This window comes from Acipenser ruthenus, chromosome 16 (assembly GCF_902713425.1).
Source record: "Acipenser ruthenus chromosome 16, fAciRut3.2 maternal haplotype, whole genome shotgun sequence".
Lineage (NCBI taxonomy): Eukaryota > Metazoa > Chordata > Actinopteri > Acipenseriformes > Acipenseridae > Acipenser > Acipenser ruthenus.
The window spans coordinates 34,936,617-34,948,600 of record NC_081204.1 but is presented as its reverse complement, the minus strand read 5'-3'; the positions used below and the strand labels follow the sequence as shown (position 1 = coordinate 34,948,600).

Genomic DNA, 11,984 nt, shown 5'->3' with positions numbered 1-11,984 from the left:
GGTCTTAAACTTCTAAAGATCCAGACTGGCTGAGATTATTTATCCGCCTCACGGATGAACAGACATTTTATACAAATGCAAAACATAAACAAAAATAATTAGGTATAACACGATAGCTTTTTAAAATGTATGTTTTCATTCGTACATTGAGAACGTAAACGTTGCAAGTATTATGGGCTGCAGTAACTAGTATTGTAACGCGAGTCTCGTGTAATTAATAGAAACAAACAAAAACTACGCCGTATCAATACAATGTTCGTCATGAATCTTGGTTATATTTTTATAGTGTGTCATTAAATCATTAGTTACGCTCAACTGTATATACAATCGGATAGTAGTCTAAATCGCCATGAAAGGTTACATTTCTGCGCATGAAGTTCCGCTTTATCGCCACACGGCGGCAGCATCGGAGGAAAACTACAGTTCAAACATCTCTAAAGCCTTGCTGTTTATTTCAAAACTGCCTGTTTTAAAATATTACGAAGGGTAAAACAATACTTTACAATAAACATGAACGTACAATGCTTTTTAAAATACGAAAGCAGACACCTGCACTATAATATTTTGTATTAATCATAACACATGTTTTTAAGCAGTTGCGCACGCTGGACAGCCAGAGCTTCTATGCAAATTAGGTATTGCGTTTCTCAATTTGATTCGCTAATTGTGTTCGCCAATCAGGAGTTAAGTATTTACTGTACCTTATTTTATCCAATCAGATTGTTTAACACAAGACGTAACAGTTCTATAAACTTAACCGGCAGTTCTACAAAATGGCCACACGATGGCAGCATTGGATAAGAAATTGAAGCAAAGCCTTGTCTGTCTCGCTGAAGTCATTACCTGCACTACCCATTGTAAACAGCAGAGGGCACCGGCAACCGCTTCCTAGAGAGGCGCACCGAATTAATGAGGTTCAGCGGTGTAGATTTCAGGTAATATGTTGGTTTGTGGGAGAAGGAAGCGAAGCAAGGAGGCGGTTGCTATTTTTGTAAAGATCACGACGGACAGAGCAAACCAGGTGAATGCACCCGTTTACTTTATATGTTGTTTCGTGCGGCGGTTGTTTTTGAATTCCACATTGTTAATGACAAATTACCGGCGGTACCCGCTTGTGATGTTTGTTTACTTTGTGGTTTCACGGGTCGGTTTGTTACTGTTTGCCGAGTGGTTTCTAATAAGTTTATTCGCTTTATGAGCTCATATCGGTTACTGTAGCAGGCACACAGTTACCTGTCCCGGAGTCAGACGTCGAAGTAAATTACTCTATAAGTTAAACTCGTACAACTGGTGTTAATTTAAAAAGCACTCTCGGGTTTAGAGTCGTCGTTGTTGTGCTCGGTTTGGGAAGTGAAAATCCACCCCTGTACAAACTGTTACTTTTTGACAGATGACTCGAGCAGCAGTGAAATGAAGCTGCAGGCGTGGATTCTGGCAGGAGCTGCTGTATCTGTGTGCTCTGGGCTGGGAATCAGAAAGGGGGGTGCTGGAAAACAAGGCTTTGTTACTGTAATTCCGCCTGACAACAAGCAATGAAAAATCCAGCGTTTCTAACCAAGCCTGTCATAAAAACAGAGCAAGGCTGCTTGTGATCCATCCCAGAGAGATTGAAAGTGACCTTTAAAAAAAAAAAAAAAAAAAAAACCCTGTAGAAATCCTTTCCAAACCATAGGAACTGTCTCGCTTTTAAAAAACAAACAGTATTTGTAAGAAATGTGCAAGAAACTCAACATTTCTTTTGCTTCTGCATCTCGACAGGACCAGAGGTATTGGCGATGGAGCCCTCGTCTTGAGAGCACCAGTGTCTTGTTTAAATGCGTGTTGACGTTACTAGACATCAAACACGTATTCCAGAAATGAAACCGGTTTGCACTTTGTTTATTTGTTTTTGTTGAGATGAATCATCAAGCGCTCAGAGTGCCCTCTGGGGACGTAGCATGCAGCAAGCAGGCGGAACTCAGCTATCCTGAAACCAGCTTCAACTTGGAGTGCAGTGATTTATATAAACTAGAATTAAACACCCTAACGGTAATGCAACACATGCTTCACTGTGCTTCCCCCATGCTTCACTGTGCTTCCCCCATGCTTCACTGTGCTTCCCCCATGCTTCACTGTGCTTCCCCCATGCTTCACTGTGCTTCCCCATGCTTCACAGTGCTGGTCTACACTTGACTACCCTTGACCACAGTGAGGTTTACAGGGGTCTCCATGGTTCACAGAGATGCCAGTGCTTGTGTGTTTATCTGTGTCACTGTGGTCTCTCAGCTGTGTCTGCTTATATGGCACTGCAGGGCACCTGGGAACCATCATTTGTAAGAGTTTGTGCCTTAGCATTACAAAATGCTGGTAAATAATATTATTACCCCTCGGACGAGTGACAGAAACATTCGAAGATTTGCTTTTTGTACAAGTTGTAGACCAGACTTTTACCAGGCTTCACTTGTAAAGTTTTTTTCTTTTAAATGACTCTTGTGAAACTTGTGGTGTAAAGGTTTGTCCTTGAATTCATCACGTTGTTGCAGGTTATAGTTTGGCAGGCTTGTAAGTTTTCCACTGGTTAGATTTTGCATTGGAAAGAATGTTTACCTTGCGGGTCTCATTTCTGTGTATCCTATCTGTAGCGCTGCTAGGCTGGCATACTTACACACCTGCCATGCTCAACCCACAGCCTGACACCCCAGGACTGCAATACTGTGTGCGTAGAGAACCGCTTGGGGCTCCTGCAGGGCTGCACTCTGTCATGTGTTTTTCAGATTGGCTGCACTCTGTACACTTTTCTCTGTAGCCTGCATAGGGAACATATTTTGAAGCGGAGGAATAAAGCAATTGTACGGGTGTCAAATCAGGCTAAAAAAAAACCAAGAAAGCAATTCTGAAATCCCCGTTGACATCAACAGTAGAAGGGACTGTCTTAAATATTAAAGCTCAGCTGTGCTGGGGAAAGGAAACGGCGCTCATCCAGATGTGCATTTGCACGCCGTACTGCAACAGCACCTGGGTATTTTTAGCCGGCAGAACTACCCATTAGACTCATTTTTGCAGTTGCGAGAGTTTCAGTGGCTTGTGTTTCATTCATTAGCATGTCAGCACTGGAGACTAATCCCTGTTTGGCCTTAATAACTCATCTTGAAATAGGTACCATCAAAAAAAGAATAAGTTCATGCTATAACAGATAAAGACAAACAGGAGGCAGGCAGACAGATAGACAGACAGACAGACAGATACAGATACAGGCACATTGGAGTGTAGCTTTTATCTACAGTATCGATAACCATCCATGCTCTCAATCTGTAGACCAGTTGGCAGTCAATTAAACAAGTTTGGGTGTTGGCGAGGAAAATAATGGGCTTTATAGAAATAAGTAGCGGCTTGGGAGAATGCGTTGGTGCCAGTCGGAGGTAGTCAATTCTTTGGTAATTGCAGCTTTAATTTACACTTTTCATAAAACGTGTATGTAGCTGGAAAGAACAGCTGCAGACACACGGGGTGTTCGAGGGCAATTTTCCGCATGCTTACTCAGAACAGTGGAGCTGCTCTCTGACCCTCTTTCCACTCCAGATATATATATATATATATATATATATATATATATATATATATATATATATATATATATATATATATATACACACACACACACATTTATTTTCCAGCAAAGTCCTACATTACTTGATAGAACTTACTAACGCATTTCTGGGTGGATTGGAGCACAGTGCTGAACTGGAACACACCTCAAAGGTAGGAGCTGGGGACCATTGTTCCAGACAGAAACGGAATGAAGATGTAATGTGTTGAACATCAGAGCCGCCTTCTCTGCACTGTGCATTGAGACATACTGCGCTGCGGTGCTGTATATAAAGGGGTTGGTGCTTTTTCACTGCTAGTTAATAGAGTTTAGAACCTATTACAGTACCTTGGCTCACTGGCTGCAGTCCAACCCTATCCAGAACAGAAGGTGCTCAGCTAACACAACGTGTTACACCCCAGTATACACACTCCACACATCTCCACACTGAATAGTTCTTGTTTTTTTCTGTATCCTGTATACCTTTAATATAACTGTTTGAATAACATGCCATTTTTGGGGGGGGGGAGTTGTTTTGCTGGAGCCGTTTTGGCTTCCGCAGCAGTGTGACAGTATCAGTGCGAGTCAGCTACACAAGCCCAGGCTGCAGCACACAGGAGCAGTGGCTTCCCAGAAAGCAGGATTCCTCCTGTCACTTCTTCCTCGGATTGGGTCGTGGCTTGGCTTTGTTTAGTGAGCTGGCTGTAAGAGGTAGGCAGGATCCTGGGAGCGCAGCAGTACGAACACGCAAAGACGTTATGAAATGTTCGGGCTTCTTCACATCCGCACACAAATGCTGCTCTCCCACAGAAAACACTCTCATTACCAATCCCCCCTGGATCCCAGCAGCATGGATTCTTTGATTCTGGTTTTTCAAAGACCTCTGTCTGTCTGGTCATTATTTCTGCTGGGGAAAAAAAAAACAAATTCTCTGTGCTGAGCGCAGAACAGATGATGCTCACAATGCAAATGTCAGTTCAGACAGGAGAAACGAGAGAAAAAACCTGCAAGCGTTATACATATGTGGAGCCGTTGCTGTGAGCAGTACAGTGTCCACGTCTACACACAGCAGGTTAGGTGCTGCACAGTATCTATATTCTTCTGTATTTGCAAATACACCTGTAACTCGTGATGGCAGTCTGATTAGCACTAATGTGATCTTACTGTACTTAAGATAGCAGTGCAAAAGAGGGACTGAATCCAGACATGTATAATACCGGATAGTAAATACAAAATGAAATATATTAGCTGTTCATTTCATGCACATTTACTATGAAGATCTATGAATGACACCATCCACACGTGCTCATGGTACAATGTGATGGCTAGATGAGATAGTATCTGTGATCAAGTGTAAAACAAATGAAAGCCTTTCAGCCTCTAACAGTGACAGCATGGAGCTTTGTTAGTTCTCTGTTTGGTGTGTTTTACACACTCATCACATCAAGCACTTCAATGAAGTCTTTGCATCACATACCTTGCATGTGAAGTCATCCAAAATAAAATAATAAAAACACAGGCTGATAGAAATGTTTCAGAGTGCCACAGGCTCTAGTATATTTTTCTTCTTCACAATGTGTGACTGTTCCAGTTGACCGCTGTCCAGCGAGAGGAGCCCTCTGGACGTGAGTCTGCTGTGAACACTACGGGTCACATTTGATTTGGATTGAAATGTTTTTAATTATACTTTTTTATTATTTAAATGTAGATGCTGTACAGTACCTTTTAATTTTATTTTACACTGTTCAAATTCTGTCTTCATTTGTAGCGATGGTGGGATGCAGCTCAGTGTGGTAGTGGAGGTTATTGAATTGGAAATGTGCCTGCCTGTCTGCACTGGACTGAAACCCATCTGTGTCTGCTCTCTACCAACAGGTGATTAATCCTCCAATCACAGTCCTGAATTAATCCTCTGTACCAGGCCCGTCCAATCACAGTCCTGAATTAATCCTCTGAACCAGGCCCGTCCAATCACAGTCCTGAATTAAACCTCTGAACCAGGCCCGTCCAATCACAGTCCTGAATTAAACCTCTGAGCCAGGCCCGTCCAATCACAGTCCTGAATTAAACCTCTGAACCAGGCCCGTCCAATCACAGTCCTGAATTAAACCTCTGAACCAGGCCTGTCCAATCACAGTCCTGAATTAAACCTCTGAACCGGCCCGTCCAATCACAGGCCTGAATTAATCCTATGAACCAAGGCAGTCCAATTACAGTCCTGAATTAATCCTCTGAACCAGTCCAATCACAGTCCTGAATTAATCCTCTGAACCAGTCCAATCACAGTCCTGAATTAATCCGCTGAACCAGACCCGTCCAATCACAGTCCTGAATTAATCCTCTGAACCAGACCCGTCCAATCACAGTCCTAAATTAATCCTCTGAACCAGGCCCGTCCAATCACAGTCCTGAATTAATCCTCTGAACCAGGCCCGTCCAATCACAGTCCTGGATTAATCCTCTGAACCAGGCCCGCCCAATCACAGTCCTGAATTAATCCTCTGAACCAGGCCCGCCCAATCACAGTCCTGAATTAATCCTCTGAACCAGGCCTGTCCAATCACAGTCCTGAATTAATCCTCTGAAACCAGGCCCGCCCAATCACAGTCCTGAATTGAACCTCTGAACCAGGCCCGTCCAATCACAGTCCTGAATTAAACCTCTGAACCAGACCCGTCCAATCACAGTCCTGAATTAATCCTCTGAACTAGGCCTGTCCAATCACAGTCCAGGAGGGCCATCCCACACCTGGTTTAACAGGCAAAATGAGATCATGAACTACTTCATACTGTGGATGGAGGTTCAGTTGTTTCAGTTAAGCAATTTAGAACAGGGCTGGAACGAAGTCCAGGAGTTGAAGGGCTGACTTTGGCCAGTGCTGCTCCTCAGCAGTAAGGACTGGAAACTGCAGCCGCTGTGCTGGTGATGAATGCAGCATTCCATTTGCTGTAAGGTCATTGCTGGCATCCCTTTGTTTGAAAGATCCCTTTATTACCAGTTAGCAGCTACCATGTTAAGATATGTATTTTATTTGCTTCCAGAATTAACCCTTGTCTCAGATTTATGTGCTAACACAGTGGTACTCAACTCCGGTTCTCGAGAGCTATTCCAGTCCAGGTTTTAACTCCAAGCAGGTTCTAATGTAGTTAATTGAAGCTGCTAAGAGACAATTGACTAATTTAGGAGCTGGTTGGAATAAAGACCTGGACTGGAATAGATCTCGAGGGCCAGAGTTGAGTAGCACAAGTCATTCCTCGTTTCTCAAGCAAGCGGGATGTCTTCCATTGTGTCCGAGGGACGCTTCATGCATCAGTAAGAGGAGACTGAGGGACAGGGTTTAATTAGGTGTAACATCGTCTTCCTGTCTGGATTTCATTTTAATCTGCTTTTCATTTTTTATTTTATTATGTTGAGGTGATGTAGCCGTTTTCTTTTTCCGAGCGCTATCGCTGATATTCTGTTCTATTCTCACCAGATGGTGCCGTGCACTAATTGCTCTTAAGGACTGATTCCAAGTCTGGGGTGCCGTTTCCAATAACAATGTATCGAACTTGTGAAGCTGATTGCTGCTGCCTTCTGTGCTGCCATTTAGGATACCCTTGAAAAGAGTGATGATTCATCTTCATGCAGCCTGCTGAAATATGTTTCTGATTTATATAAGAGATCAATAAAGATATAGCATGATTCCAATTAATCTGCCCCCATACTGGTACTTAATGTGGTCCACAAGGCAGGCATTGCCCAGTATCAGAGTGGGGCTGATACATTGAGATGATTATTATTACCAGCTGTGAGACACACTGAGATGTGAAGCATCTGCAGCACTGTGTGTGTGTGTCTGTGTGCGTGTGTGCGCGGATTTTATAGAAAACCACAAACGTCTATCGGAGCCCCAGAGCTCTGCTGCATCTTGCAAATTGTTCTGCACTTGCTAGCTCACTGTAGGTCTGCTCTGCTGGCATGCAGCATACTGTAACAGCCCACAGCGACAACAAGAGGCATTGTAGCCTTGACAGTGGAAATCAGGAAGTAACAATTGCACAAACATGCACAAGCATAACCACAAAGGATGTACAGTGCAGAACGAATGGACAGCAAATAAACAGACTGAGGCCCTCGGATATATATATATATATATATATATATATATATATATATATATATATGCATGTATGTATGTATGTGTGTGTGTGTGTGTGTTTTAGTTTTTTCCCTTCTCTCAGTGTTATTAAAGATGTATTTTAAAGAGAGTCTAGCTCTTTTAAAAGGAAAGGCACAGTGTTGAACAGACGCAACCAGGTTTCCCTACACACTCACTCATGCTATTTAATGTGATGGATACATTATGTTAAAATTGATATATTGTCCTTGCAGAGAGCAATTCTGCATATACATGAATTAGTACTGGAGTAAGTGGTTCCAGTAAATTTCTTCCAGTGTAAGCAGCGATGCACAAACCAAATGAATTTAATTAGACACACACACAAAGAAAATAGTTGGAAACTGGAAACAGGAAAAGACATTTTAAGGCAGCTTTCTTTATGGCACACAGTGCCACAGGATGGCCACTTGGTGTAACTGCCGCAGAGACATTGAAAGGAAAGTCCACGCAAATACTCTGTAGCTTTTACAGACGGATCTCCTCCTTTTATCTTGTATTATTATTTTATTTTGGTGTACAGCATGGTACCAAACACTGTAATTGCAGATCTTCATTGTATTCTTAACAAGTGCAAACACAATGGACCACCTGTGTCCAAATACTGTGACTGCAGCTTGTGGACACTGAATTAGGTGCACTGCTAGACCTGGATAACAGAAGTCCTTCTAGAGATGAGTGGGTGTCACAGTAACGCCAGTACACTGGTACTGCACCCTCTGTGACCCGGGGTGGCCCTTTGTCTGTGACCCCCTGGCCAGGTTTCCTTGCTCTATGGTGAACAGTGCCACGTGTCTGAGGGAGTACTCTACAACCACCCTGTCAGATAGCGAGTCTGGCCCCTGATAGTGAAGAATGAACTGCATCACAGAGCTGGTGTTGCTCGTTTCTAGGGGCTCCTAGTTAAAGTCCTGGCAGTAACACAAGCATACCGCGCACATGGGTGCTAATGAGCAGTGCATGACGCGGGAGCATCCTCCTCTTCATTGCCATGGAAATGGCGTCTCCGTGACTCTGGGGGATAACGGTTCATTCAGGTCGGCAGATGAGACGCTGCGTTTCAGGCGCTGCGTGCCGCCGTCACTCCTATGGGATTCCCCGGAAATCCTTGGAGGAGTAAAGACATCTTGTGAGATTTCATGCGTGCCTATCTTTTCGTGTCTTGCTCAGATATTGCTGGCTCATGTCATGCTGGCCTCTGGTGTGTCCCAGAGAAACGAGCACAACATGTATCCAGTGATGCAGAGATATTATTATGGGCTGCAGTCCGATCATTCAAGTAACAAGTAAATAAATACATGGAACCACAAAATGCAAATGCTGTCCTTCAGTTCTGCAATGAAAGCTGCATAAACATATTAGCATTATATTATTATAAATAGCGGTTTGCTTATAATAAATAATAATAAGCACATAGTTAATAATAATAATAATAATAATAATAATAATAATAATAATAATAATAATAATAATAATAATAATAGTGGTTTCAGTCCATTGTGATTTTTGCACTTGCGTGTAAAGATGTTAACAAGCGTAATGTTATACATAAATAAATCGCACTGTGTCACATCAACCCCACACTTCCAAACAGCTGGTTTTGACAGTGTAGGAGGAGTTCAGCGCTGTCATTATTTTTATAGCCACCTTTTTTATTTTAATATTACATGCCAGATCCTTTAGCTGCTAATGCGCCGGCTCCATGTCATGGCTTGTGGGTGCCTGGAGCTCCGCCTTCCTCGCTGTGGGCGATGTTGAGCCTGCCTCTCGGAGCCAGCAAAGCAGGCAGGCAGGCAGAGGCAGTCGGGGCTGTAGCGTTCTCTCACCGAGTGTGTCAGCTCGGCTGAACACGTACAGTACAGCTAGTTACCGTTCACAGAACACGCACGCAGTTGGTGTGTATGCGGGCTAGCGCACACATTGAGTGGGCACCGGTTCCTTATTTAATTCAGACTGCGGGACAGCAGCCATGGACCTATTCGAGTTTGACTTCTTTAGGGATTGGGAACTGGAGCAACAGTGGTAAGTTTAACATTTTTCATTGTGTTTAAATATGTGCCTATTGTTTATTTTGCGTGCCGGCTTTGTTATGAAGCGCCTATGCGTCCCCTCCATGCCATTCTGGCAGCATCCCTCCATCCAGCCAGCTTTGCAGTGCCCGCCCGGGCGCGCGCGTGTGTGTGTGCCCAGACAGTTGTGATGGTCGTAGCTGGTATGGAGTTTGCTGTCTTTTATATAGATATACATATATGTGCGGTGTGTTCCTTTTTGTTATATACAGAACAGTGTGTGTCAGTGGTGGATAAAAGAGCTAGGAGAAGAGAGGAAGAGAGAGAGTGAGATGGGGAGACAGAGCCACCTAGTGCTTCATTTGCGGTTTAAGTTGAATTGAGTTTTTTTTTGTATTATTATTCTGGTGTTTTTTTTTTTTTTATTTCTCTAAGTGGCATGCATTTGAAAACGAGTTATTCCTCCATTGTGGTTGGCAGTGTGCAGCTGGCACGCATTCCCATCACGCTCCGGGCATTGCATTCCTTCGTGGGTTTGTTTTGTGTTGGCACAGATAACTGTTGCAGTGTGCGCACCTTGTGCTTCTGCCTTCTGTTGCACATCATTTGATTACTCAGTGCGTCAGGCAAGTGCATTTCTCAGATAAGACGGCCAATGCAAACCCTGTATATGGAAGCACCCTGTTTATCTGCCCGTCACAGACCGCGCTGTTTGACTTCTTCTTGTGTTTGCATTGTTTGAAGTTGACACGCACTTTAGAGATAGAGCATTGCTGTTGAGATAACACAAAGATAACACTGAATATGTTCAAAGCTGCTAGTTGTAACCTGTGGGAATTTGTCGTCTCCTATAGCAATACTTTTTAAATACAGTTTAAATGATCAAGCATTGCTTGAATAGTAACTGTCACAGGCAATGACAGCTTCACAAAATAAGGGTCGAGGACAGTTATCTAGCTACTGTATAGAATACATTGTGTTGTCAAGTGATGTCATGTTTATTGATCTTGGATAGATAAGGCATTCCTTTCTCTTAACAATTGTTCTTATTCTTATTATTATTAAAAAAATAATCACTTACACCTGTAATAACCCCCCCCCCCCCCCCCCCCCCCCGGTGGTGAAATCTGGAACTGCTGCTCGGGGTATTTGGAATGATCCGGAAAACAGATATATTATATCATATTTTATATATATTATGGAAAGAAAATATTTACCAGCTAACACATGACGTATACCCAGTTATTTTTGTTTAAAGCATTCAACATAAATACATGTAGACTGTATTTTGTAAGTATTGCACTTCAGTTACATGTTGTATGTTATTTTGCACAGCTCTGAGTAGCACATGACCAGTGGTCTGCTGAAGGACGAGGGTGGCAGTTGGTGGTTCAGTATTCTTGTTGCATCACAGACCACTTACAGTTGGAGTTATTGTATCAAATGAATCAATAGTGTGCCTTTCAAAGATGTGCTTCTGTAATCCAGTTGTTAATGCATAGCCAGCAAAGTGTCCTCTGGAAAAGCCTTAAACACTGTAGATGGCTGTATTAATGGAGAGTTTAAAGGTATTTGTGTGTGTGTGTAGACATCAGGACCGAGACAGCCATCTGAATACCAGACCACTCACTCGTTCCTTCATTCTCTCTCTCTCTCTCTCTCTCTCTCTCTCTCTCTCTCTCTCTCTCTCTCTCTCTCTCTCTCTCTCTCTCTCTCTCTCTCTCTCTCTCTCTCTCTCTTGTGGCTACTGAACTATTACTTGGCAACTCAGCCATTGGCTTCACTTGCCAGACCTGCTGGGTGTTCAAACAGAGGCAGCTCTGGGGAAACGTTTGCAGGAATGCATGTTAGGAGTATAGCTGTCTAATTAAAACCACTCGGTTTGTAGGAATGCATGTTAAGAGTATAGCTGTCTAATTAAAATCTATCAGTTTTGCTTGTGCAAACCTATTGTCTGCTGTAGATTCTACATGTCAAATAACAAAGGATCTCTTCTGAGGTCAGTTATCGACAGACTGAGGAAGCAGTCGAGACTGCAGGCCTGTGTGCTCCCAGGGTTCAGAGGATCTCTTCTGAGGTCAGTGATCGAGAGACTGAGGAAGCAGTCGAGACTGCAGGCCTGTGTGCTCCCAGGGTTCAGAGGATCTCTTCTGAGGTCAGTGATCGAGAGACTGAGGAAGCAGTCGAGACTGCAGACCTGTGTGCTCCCAGGGTTCAGATACAGCAGCAGCAGCAGCAATCGTATCAGAGA

At 43.3% G+C, this 11,984-nt stretch overlaps 1 protein-coding gene across 4 annotated transcripts in view; it reads left to right on the top strand.

The window, feature by feature from the left end:
• The first annotated feature begins 819 nt into the window (after positions 1–819).
• Positions 820–11,984, top strand: part of LOC117412379 (AF4/FMR2 family member 2-like) — a 136,021-nt gene continuing 124,856 nt past the window's right edge. For 3 of the 4 annotated variants that reach the window (XM_058989584.1, XM_058989583.1, XM_058989581.1), the window contains exon 1: positions 9,484–9,746. In XM_058989584.1, the coding sequence (XP_058845567.1) occupies positions 9,694–9,746 (53 nt within the window). In that variant the 5' untranslated portion in view covers positions 9,484–9,693. Of the gene's footprint in view, positions 1,022–9,483; positions 9,747–11,984 lie in introns of those variants that run through there. The other variant, XM_058989585.1, reaches the window with a different exon arrangement.